The sequence below is a fragment of the Tamandua tetradactyla genome, chromosome 14 (assembly GCF_023851605.1).
Source record: "Tamandua tetradactyla isolate mTamTet1 chromosome 14, mTamTet1.pri, whole genome shotgun sequence".
Classification (NCBI taxonomy): Eukaryota; Metazoa; Chordata; class Mammalia; order Pilosa; family Myrmecophagidae; genus Tamandua; species Tamandua tetradactyla.
The window spans coordinates 18,883,053-18,910,331 of NC_135340.1; the positions used below are offsets into that span (position 1 = coordinate 18,883,053).

At 36.8% G+C, this 27,279-nt stretch overlaps 2 protein-coding genes across 5 annotated transcripts in view; one reads left to right on the forward strand and one right to left on the reverse strand.

Annotated features, from left to right (window-relative positions):
* The window catches only part of SRP54 (signal recognition particle 54), a 75,453-nt gene extending 72,542 nt beyond the window's left edge, over positions 1 to 2,911 (reverse strand). For 2 of the 4 annotated variants that reach the window (XM_077126957.1, XM_077126958.1), the window contains exon 1: positions 2,333 to 2,911. The gene's annotated coding sequence lies outside the window, so the exon portion shown is untranslated. The remainder of the gene's footprint in view (positions 1 to 2,332) is intronic. The other 2 variants (XM_077126960.1, XM_077126955.1) reach the window with 2 other exon arrangements.
* LOC143655648 (uncharacterized) overlaps positions 2,052 to 27,279 on the forward strand; it is a 44,646-nt gene continuing 19,418 nt past the window's right edge. Inside the window, exon 1 of the mRNA XM_077126962.1 lies at positions 2,052 to 3,136. Within this exon, the coding sequence (XP_076983077.1) occupies positions 3,040 to 3,136 (97 nt within the window). The 5' untranslated portion in view covers positions 2,052 to 3,039. The remainder of the gene's footprint in view (positions 3,137 to 27,279) is intronic.

A 27,279-nucleotide genomic window follows, 5' to 3' on the forward strand; every position in this document is an offset into this window, starting at 1 on the left:
AAATGTTACCAAGATAAAAATTAAAACAAAAAAACTCCTTGGAAATAGTCTATCTTAAAGTTGAAGAGAGGATGGAATAAAAAAAATAAAGGATAAGACATGTTAAAGCAATGGGTTATTTCAATGATGCTTAAAAAATGCCTATCAGCTAAAATTTAAATGCTCAATCAGAATCTCCAGGGCTGGTACACATCAAAACGGTTTCAGATAAGTAGCCTCATCTAATTCTTGATTAACAGAACAAAAGGAGGAACCTACAATTTCGAAGAACTTCGTTAACTATTCTGATACGTAGCCAGGGTTTAAGAAGAAACTCAGAGTAAAATGATTCCTCAAAAAAAACAAGGGAATGAAAAATTTGTTCTGTATTTTAAAAATATGTTTAGAGACAATGTAGCAAATACATGGGAGGAAGAAAAGCTTAAAAGCAAGGCCACTACATACACGTACTACATACTCTGAAAAATCTGGATGAAATGTAGGCTTGAACTCAAGAAGCAGGAGGCAAGATGGAGTGAAGGGAGAGTCAAGAGCGTCTTCATGAAGCAGTATCTACAGGGCTCAATGACCAAATGATTGTGGACAGCGAAAGAGAAACAGAAAATAATGACTCCAAAGTCTCTGGCTTTAATAACCAGATGGTAGTGATACTGTCATCCAATGACTGGTAGGCAAAAGGGAAGTTGGTTTGAAAGTTAGGAAAATTAATAGAGAAAAGGTTTAAGGAGCCTTAAGTGTTATTTGTAGTGTTCTATTACTTAAGTTGGATAATGAGTACACAGGTTTTCATTTTCATTTTATCTTTTTTTTAAAGTCAAACATTCATACACACACATATACACATGTTTGTGTATATATATGTGTGTGTATATATATTCCAAAACTCAAAAACACACTGGTAATCACTGCTTTTAAAGACTTTTGTATGTATGATGTGTCATAACAAAAAAAAGGAAGGGAAAAAAAAAGGGAGGGTGGAGACAGTGAATTTGGTTTAGGACCTACTGAGTTCTGGAAACCAGAGAAGAATCACTCAAGAGATGGAAGCTAGAGAAAAAGATTTGGAAATGGTTGGCATACAAGGATGATGCCATGGAAGCCATGAATGTAGATGAAAACTCTTGAAGAGAATCTGTAGAAGACCATTTCAGTTTCAGCAATGCTTAAGTGTCAAGTCAAAGAAGAGAGTCAACAAAGATTGAGAGTTCCAAAGGGACAGGAGTTTTGCTAATTTCCTTCCTTTCAGAAGGATTGATTTGGGGGGGGAAAGAGGTACCAATTATGGTTCACCTTACTGTATTCTGAAGTGGCAGCTCCAGAATTTCCAGATAGGTGGGGTTAGGAGGGTTAATCTGTTTGTCAGGAGATGTTTTTGCATAATTCTAACTTGGAAAATACTAACTGACCATATAAAAAAAAGATAAAGGGAAAGGGGCCAGAGAGAAACATATTTCCTCCCCTTTCGCATCACCACCGCCATGTTCTAAGCATTGTACCAAACAAGTTATCTAATCTTCTTTCATGCTACAGATAAGTCTATTAGTTAGATGGGGAAACTGAGGCTAGATTGGAATAACAACTTGCTCTGTTACAAATCTCATAATAAACACTCTCATCTATGCTCCCACAGCTCTCAATAGTTCTTTATAGCAAACTAGAGTTTCTCATTATTCATCTTGATATAATAGATATTTATGTGTTCTCTCTCACCGTAGTCTTTGTTAGATCTTCAATGTGCTTGTGTCATTCAATCCTGTACACTTATAGTTAACTAGTAAATATTCTGTTGAATTAAACATATAGAAGAACCAGGTAAAAACATAAAAAAAAAAAGCCAAGGGGGAGTTTTAAGAAATGGATGGTTAGTAGTGTCAAATACTAAAGTGAGAGCCATCCATGAGATATCTTAATCATTACTGACAAGGAGTTAATATCTCATTCATTTATTGGACCCCTACTGTATGCAAGACAATGCGGTAAGCACTATGAACAAATAGAAAAAAGCCTCACAGACGTCAAAAGGCTTGGGGGCAGTAGCTTGGTCATAATTCTTGATCAGGAGAGTAAAACAGAGAGTCAGACCTGTAACTGCCTACATGTTATTTGGCTAGGGTAATTCTGAAGACCACCTAAAAGAAACACAGCATATCTTTCCATAAAAGTTCTGATAGGGAACAGGATACCAAGAAGGGTCAGAGAACCTCGGTTTCAGTGACGACAGCCGGTGGCCAGGAAAGAAGACTCACTCCAGAGTCTCCCGTCCCTGAAGCAGAATTGGGGCTGTCTTTACCTGCCCCTTCAAAGTCTGGGGCGGGAAAAAGCAGAAACTTACCGCAAAGGGCACCGCTAACGCCGTGGCCCAGAGGGGCCGGGGATTCCTGCGCCAGGCCCCACGCTTTAGGAGGATACCCAGGAAAAGGCGGAGAGCAGAAAGACTGGTGCGATCCCACAATCCGACTTCTCGAACTATATAAACTAGGGTCCCAGAGCCCAGCACCACGCCGCCAACTCCTACCAGCTGGAAGCCCGACGACTACCACCGAACCTTCCGCCCAATGAGGAAACGTCACCACTTGTCGTAGTCCAGCCTTTCATGAGGAGGGTGCGCTTGCGCTTCCGCTTCCGGGGCACACTTCTGTGGCCCGTCCATCCGCCTACTGAAAGCGATTTTGTGAAAGTTGTTCTTCTCTTTGGCTGACTTTTGGCTTTAGTTTTCTACCGCTTAGTAAAGTTAGTGGAAAAATAAGGGCCTCTCTAGGGATGCGATCCCAGGAAATAAGTCCCGCCTGGAGTAATCACTTTAAGAAAAAGATACTAGGTTAAGCATTCCCAGTTAAGAGAGTAATGACGAGAGACAGGAATGGAGTGGAGAGTAGGGATTCCTGGGTGCACGTGGGCCTCGAGGAGGGGGCGGGGCGTAGGGCTTTCGCAGCGAAAGGAGGCAGTCCCACTTAGGGACCTGTCCGTATTCCGGCCCGGTTTGTTTTTGCCCGCGCGTGCGCAGTGTGGAATTGCCCCGCGCAGCGTTTCTGCTGCAACATGGAATTTCGCTCGGCGCGGTTAGCAGTGCTGCAGTTGTTGCGTACCGTGGCTCCGGCAGACCGTTCAGCGCTGCTCCAGTGGATGCGAACGACTCGTAAGCGACCAGAGCTAGAGGCGGGCGGTCGGGACAAGGATGTGCTGTGGGTTCTGACCTTGGGGACTTAGGCGGGGTGAGGCCAGAAGCCTTCCATAGGGTTGCTGTGTCTGCTTGCGGTTGATACCTGAGGCCTTGGACCTTTCAGTACCGCTTGGTGTTGGTTGTAGGAAAACTCAGCTCGGGGGTGATTTGTGATATTGCCGCAGAGTCCCTCGAGACTGCTTGTGCTTAACCTCTTAAGGTTAAGCCCTGCTCCCCATTACTACGCCCACCAATTTGTGAGGGTCAGTACATTACTACCTAAAAAAGCTCTTTGCAACAGAGGTTTTAGGGTGAAAAAGGCTGAAGGCTTTTACCCTCCAAATCAAATCACCTGTAGATAGTGATTTTCCCGTTTGTAAAATGGAGTATCCATTTCAGAGCAGTTTTTCTGGGTGGGGGAGGGGAGAAATGAATAAGCCGTTAACCAGATTTTAAAAATAATAAAAAGCATGAGTGAGACTCGACAAAATGTGGTGATTAGGCATACGTATTGAAAGTTAGGATAGATCTATCCTGGCGAAATGAAGCGGCGTAAAAACACAAGAAAATACGGTAGTATGCCAGCCCGCACTATGCCTCTGTACCGCTAAACGTTGATTGGCATGGGTATCCTCATCAAGTCTCTTGGCTTGAAATGTCTCTTCTGATGACTCGAAATTTTAGATTTTCAGCCCAGACTTCTTCCTAGAACTCTCTTTTTGAAATGTTAGAGTCAGTCAGTGGGTTTGATATTATTACCTAATTTAGGGGGTCATTTTAGATAAGAAGTAAAAATAAAATTAACTTGGACGTCCTATGTTGAGGTTTATCCTGAAAAGAATAGAAAACCAAAGACATACTTTAATATTTATAGATGCATACAAGATTACTTCAAGATAGGCATTTCCAAAATATGCTGAGTGCCTCCTATTACTTCATTTAAATCTTGAATTGACAATAACTTTCATCATATCCCAATTGTTGTAAAACAATGCCTATTACCTCTGTTTTTTCCTATGATCCAATACTCAAAGTCTTTTGTTCCAAAGCCATTGTGTGTCTACAAAGATGCCTCATTTTGCTCTGGCAATTGCAAAATTATAAAACATCCTTGCCCCCAAGAAGTTTTTGGTTTTGTGGATCCATTTGTAATTTATACCTACAATTTTGGCGGTATAAATTGAAACTCCATTTTTCAAAATCAGAAAGACTTAAAAGTGTATTTTAGATGACAGTTTTATAGACAATCAGACCCAATGTCATTGGGTACATTTTTACTTTTTTTTTTATTTTAAGATTTTGCCTGTGCATCTCTCCAGCAGCCTCTGTAGTCAGAATACCTCAAGTAAGGTATTAAACAATTTAAAAAACAAATTTTGGAAGAATATTTGTTAACATTGTTTAAAAAGTGAGAGTGCCAGGTGGATTAAAATGAAAGAACATATTTATTATAAACCTAAAAAAAGTAGTTAATTTGTTCATATACCCTTTTATGAAGTGGTTCTAAATAAAGCACAGAAGAGTCTTTCAACCATTTTTCATTTTCCTAACTAGATTTCCTTCTTCCAGTAAAAATTTTTTTGTCTCTAGCGTGGTCTGTTGTTTGCCTATCTTACATGTATGATATTTGCTTGCACCTTTAATAATTGTAACTCTTTGAATTCTTTTACCATTTAATGGAGTAGTAAGAGAAAATAATAGGAACTGAGTATGATTCTGATTTTAAGTTTTATAGAGTTTATTAAAACTACAAAACATCTGTGTATTACTAATCACAGAAAAAGAGGAAGAATAAAATCCTTGGTCTATGATGTGATAGCACGATGACCACACTAAGACCTAGGGTCATTTGGATTAGGTTGGTGAAACCAGAAGCATTGGAAGAAGCACATATCAATATTTAAAATAAACTGAAGAGCTAGAAGAAATAATGGTAGGAGCTTCCATTTTACCTTGAAACCGCGCAGATTGACGGTGCAGAAGACAAATGTACAATAATATATGAAGGGTGAACTGAGGCTAAGGGCAAAGCTTTCAACAGAAATAAAAAGAGTAAAAAAATACAGCAGTACCTCAGCTCACTGTTTCTGATCCTGTGGTAGAGCATTTGTTCTGCTTCTTGTGTGTTATGAAGTGGGCTCTTGATTAGATTTTTAAAATGTGGAGGAGTGACTAGTTCATTAAATAAAGGGAGTTGAAATCCAGAGCTGCAGTAGGGTCTCTAATAGGCCTATAAATATAAATATAAAGGCAGCATTCTGTTAACAGTGTTCTCAAGCTTCTGAATCTTTCCTGGATATGCAAATACAAATAAGAAAAATCAATACCCTATAGCAGTTTCTGTTAAGGATAAATGTACAAAGAAAGTTAGGGTTTCCTATAAGTAAATTAACAGGATCATCAAGAAAATATTTTGAATGCTTAAAGACGCATTTTAACTAGATGACTAGAAGCTTGTAGAAGCTTTTCTGTATCTTGTATTTTAAATGTATCTTCACTGAGCAGAATGAGACATGCCACTGAGCAGCAGCTACAGAGTCATTAGAGATTCACTGTAATTCCCACAAAGCTGAAAATCAAAGTTCGGAACCTAGTTACATTTGTCAGGTAGCATACTACTCCAGTACTATATTGTATTAGTTTCGAGGAAGTAACTATAAAGACTTTCTAATTATTATTGAAACCATATGAATTTGGAAAGGTTATCAAGGATATGATGTAATAATAGATTTTTTTTTTAACAAGAAAGGTATGCTGAGCAAATGGGTGTCTCTTAAAATTTTTCTATCAAGCAAATAAAAATGACTCTACTTTTCTGTTGATCACATTTGTTTTTGTTTTGGGGGGGGGGGGGTGGGTACTGCATAGGCCAAGAAGAAAACCTGGGTCTCCCACATGGCAAGCAAGAATTCTACCACTGAGCTACCCTTACATCAACCCCCCCCACATTTGTTTTTTTATTTAAAATGGCCATGATACCAAGCCCTCAATCTTGGGGTTCACCCCTATGAAACTTATTTCTGCAAAGGATAGACTAAGCCCACTTAAAATTAGCCTAAGAGTCATCCCCAGAGGACCTCTTTGTGTGTGTGTGTGTGTGTGCGCGCGCGCGCATTAACTCTATGGTGGGGTCACAGTTCATTATTTTTCCTTGGGAGTATCCTGTTATTGCAGCACCATTTTTTGACTTTTTGTTTGTGTTTTAATTTGCTTGTTTTTGGGGGAAGTGCATGGACTAGGATTCGAACCTGGATCCCCCACATGACAGGTGAGAATTCTACCACTGAACTACCCTTGCACCCCCCCAGAGAACCTCTTTTGTTGCTCAGATGTGGCCTCTCTCTAAGTCAGCTCAGTGGGTGAACTCACTGCCCTCCCTCCTACATGGGATGTGACTCCCAGGGGTGTAAATCACCCTGGCAACATGGGACAGAAAGCCTGGAATAAGCTTGGACCTAGCATCAAGAGACTGAGAAAGTCTTCTTGACCAAAAGGAGAAAGAGAAAAATCAGACAAAAGTTTCAGTGGCTGAGAGATTTCAGACCGAATCGAGAGGTTATCCTGAAGGTTATACTTATGCATTAAATAGATATCCCTTTTTAGTTTATGGTGTATTGGAGTGGCTAGAAGGAAGTACCTGAAACTGTTGAGCTATGTTTCAGTAGCCTAGAGTTCTTGACAATTGTATAAAGATAGAACATTTACAGTGTGACTGTGTGATTGTGAAAATCTTGTGTTTGATGGTCCTTATACGAGGGTATGGAAGAATGAGTAAAAAATATGGATAATAAATAAATAATAGGGCAGCCAAAGGGTAAAATAAATTGGGTATATGGAAACACTAGTGGTCAATGTGAGCAGTAGGGTGTATTATATGCACGAGTTTTTCTTTTTTCTTTTTATTTCTTTTTCTGAAGTGATGCAGATGTTCCAAGAAATAATCATGGTGATGAATGCACAACTATGTGATGATATTGTGAGCCATTGATTGTACACCATATATAGAATGTATGTGTTTGAAGATTTCTCAAGTAAAAAAATAATTTTTAAAACATGGCCATTTTTATATATAAAAAGAATAATATATCTTGAGCAAGTGGGTTTATCCCAGCAATGCACTGTTGGCTTAACATTAGAAATTAGCCAATGTAATTTTCCATATTAATAAACTAAAATAGAAAAACTATATGATCAATTAAATAGGCAGAAAAGACATTTGACAATATCTAACACCTATTCCTGATAAAAACTCTCATAGGCTATTCATAGAATAATAGAGCTTGCAACCAGGAAAATATGTCCAAAAAGCAGGGAGTGGAGGGAAAGGAAGACATCCCAATTTGAAAGGAAGACGTAAGACTGTCTTTTTTCACAGATAGTATGATTGCCTATGTATAAAATCCTACAGAATCAATTAAGAGTATTAGAACTAAGCGAGGTACGGAATACAAGCTCAATATACAAAAATCAATTGTATTTCTAGATATTTGCAACAATCAAAAATTGAAAATTTAAAAAAGACACCATTTATAATAGCATTAACAATATGAAATATTTAGGGATAAATCAGACAAAGAATATGAAAGACCTATACATTGAAACTACAAAATATTGCTGAGAGAAATAAAAGAACCTACCTAAATGGAGAGCTGTATCTTATTCATGGATCATAAGAAGCAATATAGTTATCCCCAGATCTATAGATTCAATGCAATCCAAATTTTCAACATGCTTTTTTGTAGTAACTCACAAGCTGATTCTAAATTCATATGCAAATGAAAAGGAATTAGGAAGCCTTAAGGAATAAAAAAAGAAAAAATTGGAGGTATAATATGATCTGATTTCAGGAATTATATATGAAGTTACAGTAATTAAAACAACATGGTAACATGGTATTGGTATGGTGTAAAGATAGAAAAGTAGATCAGTGGAGCATAGAGGTCCCAAAATAAACATACTTGTGGAATTTGATAGGTGCAAAGGGTATGCAGTGGAGAAAGAACAACTTTTCAATGAACAAATTGGAACAGTTGGATATCCATATGCATAAAACTGAACTCTGATCCATACTCCACACCATTTGCAAACATTAACTGAAAATATAAAATCCAAAATTATAAAACATTTAGAAGAAAACATAAAAGAAAATCTTTGTGACCTTAAGTTAGGCAAAGATTCTTAAATGTAACACCAAATGTACAATCCACCAAGATGGTAGGGGTGCTCTAGGGTTCCATCCCCTGAAAGAGTTTTGTTTTTTTTTTTAAGTATTTTTCTTGAGATATCATCACACATCATACAATCCATCCAATGTATACAAGCAATGGCTCACAGTATCATCACACAATTGTGTATTCATCACCATGATCATTTTTAGAACATTTGCATCACTGCAGAAAAAGAAATAAAAACGAAAAACCCCATCCATCCAATACCCTTTACCCATACCTCTCATTGACTGCTAGTGTAGCAATCTACCCAATTTTGTTAACCCTTATTTATTTATTTAATTATTTATTCCTTATTTTTTTACTTATCTGTCCATACCCTGGATAAAGGAAACATCAGACATAAGATTTTCACAATCATATGGTCACATTGTAAAAGCTATATAGTTGTACAATTGTCTTCAAGAATCAGAGCTACTGGAATACAGTTCAGCAGTTTCAAGAACTTCTGTCTAGCCACTCCAATAGACCATAAATTAAAAAGAGTTATCTATATAATGCATAAAAACACTCTCCAGGATAACTTCTCAACTGTGTTTGAGATCCCTCAGCCACTGAAACTTCATTTTGCCTAGTTTTTCTCTTACCCATTTTGGTCAAGAAGGCTTCTTGTTCCCATGATGCTGGGTCCTGGCTCATCCCTGGGAATCATGTCCCATGTTGCCAGGGAGATTTACATCCCTGGGAGTCCTGTCCCACATGAGGGGAGGGCAGTGAGTTCATCTACCAAGTTGGCTTAGGGAGAGAGGCCACATCTGAGCAACAAAAGAAGTTCTCTGGGGGTGACTCTTAGGCATAACTATAAGTAGGCTTGCATCTCCTTTGCAGGAAAAAGTTTCTTACCGGCAAGTCCCAAGAGCAAGGGTTCAGCTTATTGAATTGGTTGTCCCCACTGCTTGTGAGAATATCAGAAATTCACCAGATGGGGAAGTTTAATATTTCCTACTTTATCCCCAGTCCCCCAAGGGGATTTTGCAAATACTTTTTTATTCTATGCCCAAATTACTCTGGGATGTAGTGAGGCATCACATTTACTTGTACACACCAACAAAATCTCACTCCCTATTCTAGATTCCATGTAATTACGATGTTCAAATAAACTAACCATATGAGTTTAATTAGGTAATATGCTAATAAATATGCAAATTTTGCACCAAATAAACATTTCTTCCTTTGGTCTCACACATTAAGTTGAAGTTGTAAAATATAGACCATGTCATCCTTTATCCTGTATTCTGATTTACCTTATGTGCTGGTTTGAAACTGTTGTGTACCCTAGAAAAGCCATGCTCTTTGATCCTCATGTAATAGTGCTGGGTGGGATCTCTTTGATTGTTTCCAAGGAGATTTGACCCACCCAGTTGTGGGTGGTACCTTCTGATTAGGTGGTTTCCATGGAGACGTGTCTGCACCCGTTCAAAGTGGGATTGCTTACTAGAGTCCTTACTAGCTTTGGAAAAAGCTTTAGAGCCCCCACAGCCAGGGACCTTTGGAGATGTAGAAGGAAAGCGAACTCAGAGAAGCCTTATGAAATGAGGAAAGCAAGCTGGCAGACATTGCCATATGTCTTCCCAGCTGAGAGAGGTGTTGTGAATGGCATCAGACTCTCTTGAGTGAAGGTAACCTCTTGTTGGTGCCTTAATTTGGACATTTTCATGGTGTTAGAACTGTAAATTTGCAACTTAATAAGTTCTCTTTTTGAAAGCCTTTCCATTTCTGGTATATTGCATTCTGGCAGCTTTAGTAAACTAAAGCACCTCAGTCCTTCCCAAATCAGCTTCATTCATATCTCTAGTCCAAGCTTGATCCCTTTTTCAACTTTTTGACCAGTTGCTATATGGAGTAATGCTGACTTTCATAGCTTTAGAGCTCTAACTCTTGAGTCTCAGGTGTCACACAAATACCCGAAGTTCCAGGGAACAACCAGGTTATACATAAATAGCTCAGCATCTCAGAATTTAGAAATAACAGTTACAAGTCCAGAATAGATGTGATTGTTGTAAGAGCTTACAATCTGTGAACCTTTACAATAGGCCCAACCTGATGACCCATGTTCTCAACTTCAGTTCTCTGAGTTTATTTATTTTAGTTAGTCCATATGAGGTAGGCATGATAGTATGTCTTTTTGTTTCTGACGTTTCATTCAACGTACCGTCTTCAAGGTTCATTCACTTAGTTGCATGCCTCACAACTTCATTCCTTCTTGTAGCTGCTCAGTAGTCCCTTGTATGTATACACCGCAGTTCCTCCTTCCATTCCTTAGTTGATGTACCCTTAGGCTACCTCCATCCATTGCAAATTGCAAACACTGCCGTATAAACACCAGTGTGCAAATGTCCATTCATATCCCCACTCTCAGTTCCTCCAGGTATACACCTAGCAATGGGGTTACAGGATTACATGGAATCCCCACCACTAGCCTCCTGTGGAACCACATTTCCCACCAGAGGGGCTGCACCTCTCAGCTTTTCAACCAATAGTGAATAAGTACATCTCTTTCTCCATGTTTTCTCCAGCACTTGTTTTTCTCTGTTCATTTTTAAGTTTTATTCACACGTAATACAATCCAACCTAAAGCACTGAAAATCAGTGCTTCCTGGTATAATCACATAGCCATGCCTTCAGCACCACAATTTGTTTGAGGACATCTAAAAGAGTTTTAAGCAACAAGCAAAAACTGACAGAACCATCTTTTCTCAAAGCTCTGCAAAACAATTAAAGGATTGTAGTAATGGGTTGAGTGCCAAATCAAGAAAATGGTGACTTTAAAATACAGGAAAATTTTGTGACACTCTTGCTGGCTCTTCACTCACCTACTCCCCACCTCAGTATGGAGTTAGCCTACACTCCCAGTGTGAGAATCTGGTCCCAATTCTGGAGAGAGCAGAATAACCCTTAAGCACATGTTAGCATGCATGTATGCCTATACCAGTCTTAGTCTGATGGCAGCCTGATGGACTGAACCAGGACACTTGTCATTGTCCGTCATCCTAGAATTTGCCAACCAAGTATTCTATATCTGGCAAAACTCTCTTTCAGAAAGGAGTAGAAATTAAGACATTCTCAGATAAATAAAAGTTGAATTCATCACCACTGGTCTTGGCCTATAAGAAATGCTAAAGTGAGTCCTTCAGAAATGAAAGGACACTAGACAATAGATCAGAGCTTCATGAAGAATAAATATCTCTGGTAAAGGTAACTACATGGGTAAATATAAATGCCAGTATTATTGTATTTTGGTTTTAATTCTATTTTTCACTTCTTACAGAATCTAAAATGCAAATGCATAAGTAATAATGATAAATCTATTGTTTTGGACACCATGTATGGCACTATAATTTGAGTTAAGAAAATACATTGGAGGGAGAGAAATATAGGAACATAGTTTTTATATGCTATTATACTTCAGTTGATAACAGATCAAACATGATTATTACAGATTTAGGATATTAAATTTAAGCTCCATGGTGAGCAAAAAGAAAATATCTGAAAAATATGCACAGAAAGAAATGAGAAGAGATTTTAAAGGGTTCAGAACAAAAGATGACTAAATACAAAAGTAGGCAGTAATGGAAGAATTGAAGGTCAAAAAAGGTGTGAGACTTACAAAATGGCAGAATTGTCTTGCATTATCATAGTTAATTTAAATGTAAATGGGTTAAACTCTTAAAAAGCAGAGATTGGAAGAGTAGATAAATGAGCATGAGGCAACTTTATGATGTTTACGAGAGAGTCACTTTAAATTCAAAGACACAAATAGATTAAACATGAAAGGATAGAAAAAATTCCATACAAATAGTAGCCAAAAGAGTGGAGGTGGCTATACTAATAACAGACAAAATAGACTTTAAGTCAGAAACTTAAAGGGAGAAAGAAGGATGCTATATATTGATAAAAGGTTTAATTCATCAAGAAGATATAACAGTTATAAACATATCTGCACTTAACAACAGAGCTCAAAAATATATGAAGCAAACATTGAAAATTTTGAAGGGAGAAATAGATAGTTCTACATTAATACTCAAAAGCTTCAATACACTTTCAGTAATGGATAGAACATCTATACTGAAGATCAGTAAGGAAATAGAGGACATTAACAAAACTGGAAGCCAACTAGAACCTTCCATCTAACAACAGCACAATACACATCTCAAAAATGCACGGATCATTATCTAGAATAAACAATATGTAAGGTCACAAAACAAATCTCAGTAAATTTTAAAAGATTGAAATCACACAATATATCTTCAACCACAATGGAAAGAGCTAATAATCAGTAACAGTAGAACTAAAAATTTCACAATTATGTTGAAGTTTAAAATTACACTCAACCAACCCATGGGTCAAAGAAGAAATCACAAGGGAAATTATATATTTTGAATGGTGTGAAAATGAAAACACAACTTTCCAAAACTTTTGGGGGGTAAGAAAGTTAGTATTCAGAGGGAAATTGATAGACATAGATGCTTACATTAAAAAAGACCATAAATCAGTAACCTAACCTTATACCTGGAAGAACTAGAAAGAGTAAGCAGAATGAAGGAAATTGTAAAGATCAGAATGGATATAAATGACATAGATTGGTTCTTTGAAAAGACCAATAAACAACAAACTTTAGCTAAAGTGACAAAGAGGACACAAATAACAAAAATCCAAAATGCAAGGGAGGACATTAGTATGGACTTGACAGAAATAAAAAGATTAATAAGAAGATTCTATGAGCAATACTATGACAAATTAGGTAACCTAGGTGAAATGGACTAATTCCTAGAAACATACAAATTACCTAAAGAGATCCAAGAAAAAATAGAATATCTTAACAGATCAAAGACAGATCAAATCAGCAATCAAAAACCTCCCAACAATGAAAAGTCCCGGCCCAGGTGGCTTCACTGGTGAATTTTACCAAACATTCTAAGAAGAACTGTACAAATTTTTCCAAAAAATTGAAAAGGAGGGAACACTTCCTAAGTCATTCTGTGAGGCCAGTATCACCCTAATAACAAAATCAACTACATACAAGTGTATTTTGACCATTTATACTTTAAATTAAATACTGATGTGTTAGAGCTTAAATCTGTCATTATTTTATTATTTATTTTTTTGTTTGTTCTTTCTGTTTCTCAGCTTCTGTTTCTCTTCTCTTGACTTGATGTGGGTTCCTAGAACAGTTTTAGAATTCTATTCTAATTTACTTATTGTGTTTCTGAGTATCTCTCTTTGTATAGATTTCTTAGTAGTTGCTCTGGGTACTACAGCATACAAATACAACTTATCACCACCTACTGGTATCAACATATTGCAAGTCAAGTATTGAAACTTTACTTCTACTTAAGTCCCTTTATGTTCCCTACATTTTAAGTATAATTTTCTTCTTTATTTCTAATATGTACATTGAGCACTATTATCAGGTGGTATTCTAAATTTTGATGTAACCAATATGGTTAAATGTAATTTAATCAAATATGGTTTAAGAAATTAATGAGACGCGTAGCCTATTCTACTTAGCCTGTTTTTCCCCATTCTGTTATTCTTTTCCTTTTCTGAAGCTCCAAGCCTCCTTGAGGTTTACTTTCTTTTTAGAGAGTTTATTTTAGCCATTCTTTAAAGTAATTCAGCTGGCAACAAATTCTCTTGGTTTCCTTCATCCAAGAATGTCTTCATTTCCCCTTCCTTTCTGAAGGATTATTTCATAAGATATAAAATTTATACTTGACAGTTATTTTCTTTTAGAATTTTTAAAATGTTTTTAGGCCTGCATGACTTTAGATGATAAATCTGCTATCATTTTAATTGATATTCCCTTATAGGTAATGAATCATTTCTCTTTTGTGGCTTTTAAGATTGATTCTTTGTGTTATGTTTTCGCAAGTTTAATTATGATGTGTTCTTGTGTGGGTTTCTTTTGGTCTATCCTATTTGGAGTCCACTAAACTGGTTGAATCTGTAGGTGTATATTTTTTACCACGTTTGAGAGCTTTTATACATATTCCTCAAATACTTTTTAGTCCTATATTCCTCCTTTCCTTCCAGAACTCCAAGACACCAATGTCAAATTTTTTGTTTTGTTGCCCCACAGTTCCATGCAGCTCTGTTCAAATGTTTTCTCAATGTCTTAAGAATCTGTTATCTGCTATCCAGAGCGAATAAATTGTACTGATCAGTTCATTATTTCTATCTTCTGTGATCTCCACATGACCGATGAGCCCATCTAGCAAATTATTTATTTATTTCTCATATTGTATGGTGATAACATATATATAATACAAAATTTGCCATTTTCACCATTTTAAGTATAAACTTCAGTGGCAGTAATTACTTTAACAATGTTATGCTACCATTACCACCATCCATTGCCCAGTCTTTCCATCTCCCCAGAAAATCTGTGTCCATTAAAGCAATAACTCTCCATTCACCCTCCCTTCAGCTTCTGGTAACATCTAATCCACTTCCTATCTCTATGAATCTGCCCTTTCTATATAGTTCATATAAGTGCAATCAACAATGTTTGTCCTTTTGTGTTGGCTTCTTTTACTCAGCATAACATTTTCAAAGTTCATCCATATTGTAGCATGTATCACAACTTCATTCTTTTTTATAGCTGGTTAATATTTCGTTGTATGTATATACTACATTTTGTTTATCCATTGATATGTTGGACACTGAGTTGTTTCCACATTTTGGCTATTGCAAATGCTACTGCTATGAACATACGTGTACAAATATTTGTTGAGTCCATATTTTCAATTCTTTTGGGTATATACCTAGCAGTGGAATTGCTATGTTTAACTTTCTGAGGAATCACCAAACTGTTTTCTTAGCTGCTGCACCATTTTACATTCCCACAATAATTCACAAAGATTCTAATTTCTCTGCATCCTTGCCAACATTTATTTTCTGTTTTTAATGTTATAGTCTACCCAATGGGTATGAAGTGATATCTCACTGTGGTTTTTCTTTTTTTATGAACTTTTTATCTTAAAATAATTCCAAACATACAGGACAGTTACAAAAATAATACAGAATACATACAGAAAACTTTTATATACACAGCTACCCAAATAGCTGTATCTGTCAGCTATTAATATTTTGATGCATTGCCATATCTGGCTATTGATCTATTTATCTATCTCTCCATCTATCTATTCTGTAAACATTTGAGATGAGGTTGTATAAATCACGCTCCTTGAATCCTTAATACTGCCATGTACACTTCCTAAGAACAAAGATATTCATTTATGTAAACACCTCAAGTATAGTTATCAAGTTCTAGAAATTTAACATTGATATAAGACATAAAATCTATATTCCAGTTTTTTCACATGTCCCCATAATGCCCTTTGGGGCATTTTCTCCTTCATTATTACCTCCAGTCCAGCATCATGTATTGCATTTAATTGTCATTGTTTCTTTACTGTCTCCCTCTCCTTAATTCTGGAAACATATACATAACATAAACTTTCCCACTTCACTCCCTAGTGTACAATTTAATGTCATTAGTCACATGCACAATGTTGTGCTACCATCAGCACCATCCATTACCAGATCTTTCCCATCACCCCTAATAGAAACCCTGCATCCGTTATGCATTATCTCCCTATTTTCCCTATACCCCTGCCCTGGAGACCTGTTCTCTACCTTCTGTATGAATTTGTATTTTCTAAGTATGTGGAATCATACAATATCTAGCTCATTGTGTTTGACTTATTTCAGAGTGATGTCTTCAGGGTTCATTCATTTAGTCACATTTATGAAAACTTCATTTCTTTTTAGGGCTGAATAAATTCCATTGTATGTATCCATTCGTCTCCTTAAGGACATTGGGGTTACTTCTACCATTGGCTATTTTGAATTATGCCTCTGTGAACACTGGTGCACACATAACTGTTTGTGTGCCTATTTCAGTTCTTTGGGGTATACCTATATATCCTGGCAGTGGAATTTCCAGGTCATATGGCAGTTCTGTGTTTAGCTTTTTAAGGAACTGCCAAACTGTTTTCCACAGCAGCTGCACTATTTTACATCCCCATTAGCAATGTACTAAGATCCTATTTCTCTACATTCTCATCAGCACTTTTTTTTAACAATAGCCATCCTAGTGGGTATGAAATGCTCTCTCATTGTTCTTTTTTTAAAGTTTTTTTTTATTGTATAACATTTATATGTGTGTGTGTGTATTATATAGCAGTAGTTTTCAAAGCACTCTTCAACAAGTACTTACAGGACAGATCCCAGAGTTTATCATGGGCTACCATACCATTCTCTCAGATTTTTCTTTCTAGCTACTCCACAACAGTGGAGGCTAGAAGGAATAAATATTTTTTTATCATCACAATTGACTTATTTTCCCTTTTTTGTGAAAAATAACATATAAATAAAAAAGCAGGAAATTTCAAAGCACATTGCAACAATTAGTTGTAGAACAGATTTCAGAGTTTGGTATGGGTTACAATTCCACAATTTTAGGTTTTTACTTCTAGCTGCTCTAAGATACTGGAGACTAAAAGAAATATCAATATAATGATTCAGCAATCATACTTGTTTGTTAAACCCTACCTTCTCTATATAACTCCACCATCACCTTTGATCTTTCTGTTCTTTTTCATGTTGGAAGCCTTTGCCCATTTTTCAATTTGGTTGTTTATCTTTTGCTGTTGAGTTAAAGAAGTTCTTATATTCTGGATTTTAAAGTCCTATCAGATATATGGTTTCCAAATATTTCCTCCCATTCTATAAGTTGTCTTTTCTGTTTTATTATAATGTTCTTTGGTACATAGAAGTTTTTAATTTTGATGAAGTCTGATTTATCTTATGTTTTTTCCTTTTGTTGCTTGTGCTTTTGGTGTAAAGTGTAGGATTCCATTGCCTAATCTAAGGTCCTGAAGATATCCCTTTATGTTTTCTTCTAGGAGGTTTATAGTTTCAGTTCTTATATTTAGGTTGTTGATCCATTATGAGTTAAAATTTTAAATGGCATGAGGTAGAATCCACTTTCATTCATTAGACTGTGAATATCCAGTTTTCCCGGCACCACTTGTTGAAGAGACGATTCTTTCCCCATTGAGTAGACTTGGTACCTTTGTCAGAAATCACTTGGTCTATATGTCTGTCCTTGTGCCAGTGCCACACTGTTTTTGAGCAACTTTGTTGTAAGTTTATAAATTGGGAAGTGGGAGTCTTCCACCTTTGTTCTTCCTTTTCAAGATGATTTTGAAAATTTGGGGTCCCTTACCCTTCATTAGGAATTTGAGGACTGGCTTTTCCATTTCTGTGAAGAAGAATGTTGAATTTTGACTGGGATTGCATTAAATCTGTAAATCACTGGGTAATATTGACACCTTAATAAGACTTACAATCCATGCACATGGGCTATCTTTCCATTTATTTAAGTCTTCTTTAATTTTTCTCAGTAATGATTTGTACCTTTCCATGTACAAGCCCTCTACTTCCTTGGTTAAATTTATTCTTAGATCTTTGGTACTGCTGTGGCTCCTTTCAGTTGCTGCTGGTGCCGCAAAAGATACTTGTGGCTATCCTGTGTAGCAGGACTGCCTTCCTACTGGTGAGCAGAAGGGACCAGGCAACATTGGGTTTTGTTCACTCTCTGCTTCTGGGTGGAAGGTCAGAAGTCACGAAGCCTAGGTCTTCTTGTGCCACTGGGTAGATTGCTTGGAGACAGGAAGTGCTGCTGATGCTGCTAGACCAGCCTCCTGCTGCCCTAGTGTGAAATGGGGATTAGAGCTCTCCATAAGTCTCTGTTGTTCTAACCCCTTTCCTGGTGTCTGGCCAGGGAGAGCAGGCTTTTCTTGTTTTTCAGGTTTTTTTGGTTTTTTAATTTTTTTGTTTTTTGTCTATGCCTGTTGGTGGTTCCTGGTTACAAGTTTCTTTGAGTCTAGTCAAGAATTTATGGGGAAAACCCAGAAAACTCACCACAGTGTCCTTCAAGTACTGAGGTCCCCAATCACTTCCCATTCTTCTGTCCAGTTTTCAGAATCTTTTTATGATTGCTTGTTGAATTATTTTCAAGGTGTTCAGTTGTATTTAGAGGGAAGGAAAAGGGAAAAGTAAGGGAAGTTGCCATCTTGTTTGTTTGTGGAAGTCCCCCTCTATAAATTTTCAATTTGAATAGGGACCTCAGAATAATATGACCGAATAATTTGCAATATATAACCCAATGCTTAAGTATGTAGTATAAGTCATTGGAGGTGAGCATATGGATGAGAGAGCTAGAGGCAATATAACTTAGGCAGAGCCTTATTGCAGAAAGCAAGGTCATACCATTGAAAGGAACAACATGAACAGGATGAATTATGAAAATGACTAAGGCAATTTTCTGACTAGGGCAAAAATTATATTAGTGGATAATGAGATAGGATGTTAGACTCATGACATGGAAAGTCTTAAAACTCTATAATGAGATTTGATACAGTGGAAAACAGAAAGCCATCCAAAAATTTTAAGGAGAGGGAATAATAAGAAAGTTACATGTATGTTATATTAGTTTATAGTAGATGTGCAAGGTGTTTAATGGAGGGTGTAATATGAAGGAGCTAGTTATATGTTTGTGATAGTGTGTGAGATATAAGTTTGAGGTGATGACTGTGGTTACGAGTGTTGAAGTGGGAATGAAGAGGAAATAGGATTCCAAAGAAAAAGTGCTAGGGTGTGGTACCTGTCTAGATATAAAAAGTGAGGTTTGAGTCACAGTCTGCCAGCTTTGGTGACTTTTCTTTTCCCATATATTTAATTAGTAGATGAAAGAAATTTTTAAATAATTAATTTTACACTTTAGGAAAGCTATTCTTTCTGCACTCCCCTCCCATGGTACATAAGTAATTTGAGAAAAACTTTACTGTCCTTAGTCAGCTGATTAGTACCTTCCTTTAATCTTTTTCCAAGGAATATACTGTTTTCCACACATTCTGAAATCTCTGTTATACATGTTAAAAGATGTTGATTAGTAATTAAAGAAATGCAAATTAAAACAACAAAATTTGTTTTTATGACAATATTCAACGCTGAGAGGAGCTGATGAGATACATACTCTTACTCAGTCTTTTAAATGGTATAGTCTTTTAGGAAATTTTCAGTATACCTTCATAAATGTTTTAAAATGTAATTTAAGTAATTTAAGTAATTCCACTTGTAAGAGTTCGTAGTAAGGAAATAATCAGAAACACAAACAATGGATACAAAAACGTTAGCTGCTGTGTTCCAGTTTTTCACAATTATAACTATATCTGTCTAGCAGTAGGAGTAAATGATTAAATAAAGAATAGCTCTGATGGAATATAACGCATCTCTTAAAATAATATCTCAAGGGATTTTGATGACATAGGTAAATGCTTATGATATACTGTAAAGTGAATTCCAGTTTTACATACTTCAGTAATATTCTGTCATATTATACCTTTCTAATGTATTTTTGCAGTCATTATTAGAGAAAAAAACTTGCTATTATTTTCAGACATTACTTGCCATCCACTACAGATAATAAAACTAATTTTAGCTGCTTGAGCTAAAAATTTCCTTTTGAAGTCTGAAAGTACCTATTATCAATTATAAATCAAAGACATTTGAATAAGACTTTGAAATAGAAGAAAAAGATTTAGGGACAACATGTAGGGGAATTTCTAGTATTTTTATATTTTACTAAAATAATTAGTTTCATTTTGATTTGTGAAATTGTCAGCTTTTTTTAAATTTTTTTATTAATCAAAAAAAAGAAAAGAAATTAACACAACATTTAGAAATCATTCCATTCTACACATGCACTCAGTAATTCTTAGTATCATCACATAGATGTATGATCATCATTTCTTAGTACATTTGCATCGATTTAGGGAAAGAACTAGCAAAACAGCAGAAAAAGATATAGAATGTTAATATAGAGAAGAGAATTAAAATAATACTAATAAAAAATATATATATATATAAAAAGGAAAAAGAAAAAAAAACAAAAACAAAAGATACAAACAAACAAGCAAACAAACAAAAAACTATATTTCAGGTGCAGCTTCATTCAGTGTTCCAACATAGTTACATTACACTTAGGTATTATTGTGCTGTCCATTTTTGAGTTGTTGTATCTAGTCCTGTTGCACAGTCTGTATCCCTTCAGCTCCAATTACCCATTATCTTACCCTGTTTCTAACTCCTGCTGGTCTCTGTTACCAATGATATATTCCAAGCTGATTCTCGAATGTCAGTTCACATCAGTGGGGCCATACAGTATTTGTCCTTTAGTTTTTGGCTAGACTCACTCAGCATAATGTTCTCTAGGTCCATCCATGTTATTACATGCTTCATAAGTTTAGTCTGTCTTAAAGCTGCATAATATTCCATCATAGGTATACGCCACAGTTTGTTTAGCCACTCGTCTGTTGATGGACATTTTGGCTGTTTCCATCTCTTTGCAATTGTAGATAATGCTGCTATAAACACTGGTGTGCAAATGTCCGTCTGTGTCTTTGCCCTTAAGTCCTTTGAGTAGATACCTAGCAGTGGTATTGTTGGGTCGTAATCCATTCTGCCAGTCTATGTCTTTTGATTGGGAAATTCAGTCCATTAACTTTTAGTGTTATTACTGTTTGGATAATATTTTCCTCTACCATTTTGGCTTTTGTATTATATATATCATATCTGATTTTCCTTCTTTCTACACTTTACTCCATACCTCTCTCTTCTGTCTTCGTATCTGATTCTAGTGCTCCCTTTAGTATTTCTTGCAGAGCTGGTCTGTTGGTCACAAATTCTCTCAGTGACTTTTTGTCTATAAATGTTTTAATTTCTCCTTCATTTTTGAAGGACAATTTTGCTGGATATAGAAATCTTGGTTGGCAGTTTTTCTCTTTTAGTAATTTAAATATATCATCCCACTGTCTTCTAGCTTCCATGGTTTCTGCTGAGAAATCTACACATAGTCTTATTGGGTTTCCCTTGTATGTGACAGATTGTTTTTCTCTTGCTGCTTTCAAGATCCTCTCTTTCTCTTTGACCTCTGACATTCTAACTAGTAAGTGTCTTGGAGAACGCCTATTTGGATCTATTCTCTTTGGGGTGTGCTGCACTTCTTGGATCTGTAAATTTAGGTCTTTCATAAGAGTTGGGAAATTTTCAGTGATAATTTCTTCCATTAGTTTTTCTCCTCCTTTTCCCTTCTCTTCTCCTTCTGGGACACCTACAACACGTATATTTGTGCGCTTCATATTGTCATTCAGTTCCCTGATCCCCTGCTCAAGTTTTTCCATTCTTTTCCCTATAGTTTCTGTTTCCTTTTGGAATTCAGGTGTTCCATCCTCCAGTTCACTAATTGTAGCTTCTGTCTCTTTAGATCTACCATTGTAGGTATCCATTGTTTTTTCCATTTTTTCTTCTTTGTCCTTCACTCCCATAAGTTCTGTGATTTGTTTTTTCAGATTTTCTATTTCTTCTTTTTGTTCAGCCCATGTCTTCTTCATGTCCTCCCTCAATTTATTGATTTGGTTTTTGAAGAGTTTTTCCATTTCTGTTCGTATATTCAGCATTAGTTGTCTCAGCTCCTGTATCTCATTTGAACTATTGGTTTGTTCCTTTGACTGGGCCATATCTTCAATTTTCCGAGCGTCATCCATTATTTTCTGATGGTGTCTGGGCATTTGATCAGATTTCCCTGGGTGTGGGACCCGGCTGGTTGAAAGGTTTTTCTGTGAAATCTCTGGGCTCTGTTTTTCTTTTCCTGCCCAGTAGGTGGCGCTCGTGGCGCTCGTCTGTCTGCGGGTCCCACCAGTAAAAGATGCTGTGACTCCTTTAACTTGCCAATCCGAATCTCGCAGTCGGCCCGGGAAACCGAGCGTGGAGGGGAGTCGCTGGCCGCCGGGGCTTGGGGGAGTGCCGGTCCAAATTGCCCAGCTGGCCCGAGACGCCAAGCGTGGCGGGAGGGCCCCGCTATCCAACGTTCCCAGTCAGACCGGGGAGCCACGTGCGTGGAGGGGACCCCAGTCGCCAGCCACCCCGGCTGGGAAAATGCGCGCCCCTTGGGTATCTCACCGCAGTGGATTCTCCCTGCCCGTTCAGCCGTTCCAGAATGGGGTACGCTGTCTTTTTGGTCTCTGTCATGGCTCCGGGAGCTGTTTCGTATTGTTTCTGTTTCTTTAGTTGCTGTTCTGGAGGAGGAACTAAGACCCACGTGTCTTACTAAGCCGCCATCTTCTCCGGAAGTCCGTCAGCTTTTTTTTTAATAACATAAGCAAGTTTACTAAAATGGACAATCAGAAACACATGCTTTTAAGCACATGTGTAACATTTGCAAAATTTGAGCTTAACAAATCTTGAGCAATTAAGTTCACATTTATGACCACAATAGCATTAGATTAGAAAGCAATAACAAAAGATAACATTAAAAACTCTAAGTATTTGGAGATTTTAAGACATTTCTCAGTAAATTATGTGTCAAAAAAGAAATCATATTGAAAATTAGAACTTAACATTAAAGAAATCTCAAAATTTGTTCTATGCAGCTAAAGATGTGCTTAGAAGAATATGTATTTAAATGAATAGTAGGAAGGCATAAAAAATATAAAACTAATGAGCTAGGTAAGCAGAAAAAGAACAACAGAGTTAACACACACACAAAAAAAGTGTGTCAATAGGGCAATGTCCTTTCTGAAGGTTCTAGGGAAGAATCCTTCCTTGCCTCTTCTTAGCTTCTGGTGGCCCAAGGCATTCCTTGGTTTGTAGCAGCATAAATCCAGTCTCTGCCACAGTCTTCACATGGCCATCTTCTTTATGTGTGTCTCATCTTCATATTGTGTTCTCTCTGTATCTGTTTTCTGTATCTCTTCTCTTCTTACAACATCATAAGTCATACTGGATTAGGACCCACCCTCATTTGGTATTACCTCATCTTAACTTGTTTACATCTGCAAAGACCCTATTTCCAAATCAGATCACATTCACAGGCACTGGGGGTTAGAACTTCAACACATCTTTTTGGGGAACACAATTCAACCTGTAACAGAGGAGTAAAAGTAACACAGTGCCTTGCATATAGTACTCAATATATACCATCTATTATTATTGAAGATCTCTTAAGAACCTTATTTCTAGAAAAATATATGTATATTTAGGCCCTTTGTGGACCACATAAATCCCAAGTGTGGATCCTTTTAACATGGCGAAGAACTTTTGCTGACTGAGGAAATACTCTTTTTACCCTAGAGTTTGGTTGAATCAGAGTTTGTTCAAAGTGAGCGTTGTCAATTCTCATTTATACGTGGTATCCTTGGTATTGAGGTAAAATGTATGCAGTTTACATTTAATCCTGCTTTTTTTTAAATCAAAGTAATTTACTACATAATTTCATAATATCTCTCTTGCCAGGTGATAAATTAGTTGAAGGGTTTACTCCCAAGTAAGCATATTTAAGTAGGGAGACAGCCGTAAATCCATTACAGTGGTTCAGAGTTTGCAGCCATTCTCATCCTGTATTTCTCCAGCTCCCTGAATGTTCTAGTTTGCTAGCTGCCAGAATACAATATACCAGAAACGGAATGGCTTTTAAAAAGGAGAATTTAATGAGTTGCTAGTTTACAGTTCTAAGGCTGAGAAAATGTAGTAGGAAGCAAATAATAAGCAGAGAAATAATGTTTTAGTTTGCTAATGCTGCTGGAAAGTTATATGCCAGAAATAGGTTGGCTTTTATACAGAGGATTTATTAAATTACAAGTTTACAGTTCTAAAGCCATAAAAATGTGCAAACTAAGGCATCCAGAGAAAGATACCTTGACTCAAGAAAGGTCAGTGGCGTCTGAAACATCTCCATCAGCTGGGAAGGAACTTTCTGCTGGTCCTTAAGCTTCTGGTTTCAAACAGTTTCCTGGGGGTGGGGGGACATTTTCTTTCTGTATCTCCAGATGTCTCTGTCTGTGTGGGCTCTGAACATTTTCCAACGTGGTTCCCTCTTTTTTTTTTTTTTAAACAAATAACACATTTTTATTATCCTAAATGTACATGCATCATAAGATTAATACAATGTCAACATTTTTTAAATGCAGTTTTGATAAATGAGTTTACCAAAGTTAGCTTCATTGATCCTCAGATGGTAATTAACAGTTAACAATGCTTACTAGAGCTATTTATTGAAAGCAACGTTCTAAATAAATAACATTAATTCATTTTATCCTCAAAATAGTCCTTTGAGATGAGTATTATCATTCACACTTTACAGACAACTGAGACACCAAAAGTTAAGTAACTCACCTAAATAATAAGCAGTGGACCTAGGATTCTAACTCGGGTAGTTGGCTCCAAAGTTTACTCTTTTAACTTCTATTTGGAGTTTATCCCAGAGATAGAATTCCAAAGGACAAGGACAAGGCCAGCAGAATAAATAAGGGTGACCACAAGTCAAATATTAGAACCAGAGCCCAAATGAGAGAAATTGTCTTAAATGAATGATTTTTAACCTTCATCTTATCAATCTTAATTAGTATTTGATAACAAGGACTTTGGAGTCAGAAATGGGGAAAAAATAGTGCTAACTCATAAAGATGTCATGAGAATATCTGTTCCGGTTTGCTAAAGCTGTTGGAAGGCAAGGTACCAGAAATAGATAGCTTTTATAAAGGGGATATATTAAATTACAAATTAACAGTTCTAAGGCCATGAAAATATCCAAATTAAGATATCAAGAGGAAGATACCTTCTCAGAGGAAAGACTGCTGGCATCCAGGGTTCCTCTGTCACATAGGAAGGCACATGGCAGTGTCTGCTGGTCCTTCTCTCCTGGCTTCTAGTTTCAGTGGCTCTCTCCAAAATGTCTCTGGGCATTTCTTTTCTCTCTAAACGTCTCTAGGTCTCTCAACTTTTACTGTCTTTTTATCCTCTCACAAAGGACTTAAGTAAAAAGGATTAAGACTCACCTTGAATTGTGTGCATCACATCTTCATGAAAACAATGTAATCAGAAGGTCCCACCCATAATAGGTCTGTACCCACAAGAATGAATTAGAGGGGCAGGCCACTGGTGGCTCAGCAGGCAAGAATGCTTGCCTGCCATGCCAGAGGACCTGGGTTCGTTTCCCGGTACCTGCCCAAGTTAAAAAAAAAAAAAAAAAGAATGGATTAGAGGATCATGGCCTTGCAAATGTTCTAAAAATGATCATGGTGATGAATACACAACTATGTGATGATATTGTGAGCCATTGGTTGTACACCATGTATGCACTGTATGTGTGTGAAGATTTGTCAATAAAAATACTTAAAAAAAAAAAAAAGAAGAAGAACATGGCTTTTCTGTGGTGCATTAACAGTTTCAAACGAGGACAGTATCTTGGCCTCACCCATAATAGGTCTATAACCACAAGAATGGATTAGAAGAAGATGACTTTTCTGGGGTACATAACAGTTTTAAACCAGGACAATATCTTACTTTCTAGGGCTAATGTAACAAAGTACCACAAATTGGGTGGCTTAAAACAATAGAAATTAATTTTCTCACCATTCTGGAGGCAGAATATTAAGCTTCCCCACCTGGGAAAGACCTGATATTCTCACAGTCATTGGGGACTGCTAGTTTGATGGGCCAGGTCCTCAATCTTGGGGCTTGCTCTTATGGAACTAATTCCTGCAAAGGAGAAGCTAAGGCTACTTATGATTATGCCTAAGAGTCACTCCCAGAGAACCTCTTTGGTTGCTCAGATGTGGCTTCTCTCTAACCCAACTTAGCAGGTGAGCTCACTGCCCTCCGCACTACATGACTCCCAGGGGTATAAATCTCCCTGGCAATGTGGACATAATTCCCAGGGATGAGCCTAGCTCTGACATCATGGGATTGAGAAAGCCTTCTTGACCAAACGGGGGAAGAAAAATGAAACAAAACAAAGTTTCAGTAGCTGAGAGATTTCAATTAGAAACGAGAGGTCGTTCTGGAGATTATGCTTATGTAATATGTAGATATCCCTTTCAATTTGATGTATTGGAGTAGATAGAGGGAAATACCTGAAACTGTTGAACTGTTATCCGATAGCCTTGATTCTTGAGAGCTTTTAATGTGTGTCCATGTGATTGTGAAAACCTTGTCACTGACACTTCCTTTATCCAATATATGGACAGATGAGTAAGGGGAAAAAAAATAAATAATAGGGAGGAGGGTATGGGATGTTTTGGATATTCTTTTTCACTTTTAATTTTAATTTTATTCTTAATTTTACTTTTTTGGAGTAATGAAAATGTTCAAAAATCTATTGTGATGATTGCACAGCTATATGGTGATATGTATATGAGAACCACTTATTGTACAATTTGGATGATTATATGATATGTAAATATTTTTAAATTGTATTAAAAAAAATAAGTTCAGGGCGGGCCGCGGTGGCTCAGCGGGCAAAGTGCTTGCCTGCTATGCCGGAGGACCTTGGTTCGATTCCCAGCCCCAGCCCATGTAACAAAAACGGAGAAACAGAATACAATAAAAAACAAGAAAATGTTTAAAAATGTTTCCCTTTCTTCCTTCCTTCCTTCCTTCTATCCTTCCTTCCTTCTCTCTGTCTGTCCTTTAAAAAAAAAAAAAATAAATAAAAAAAAAAATAAATAAATAAGTTCAGAGTTAAACCTACATTCCTATCCCAGCTCTACCATTTGCTGGCTAATATGACCTGAGGCAAGTAACTTGACCTCTTTGACCTCAGAGCCTTTTCTTTTGTAAAATAGAGATGATAATAGCACCATCCATAGGTTTCTTAGAATTAAATGAGACTGTTTGAAAATCTCTGCATAATTTCTAGCCTGCCTTAAGTGCCTTAACTATTCATTCAATAAACAAAAGATTATTCCTTTCTGGCTGAATTTGGAAGAAAAAAAGTTAATTTTTATTACAGGACAGATTCTTACTCAGGGAGAGGAAAAAATACCA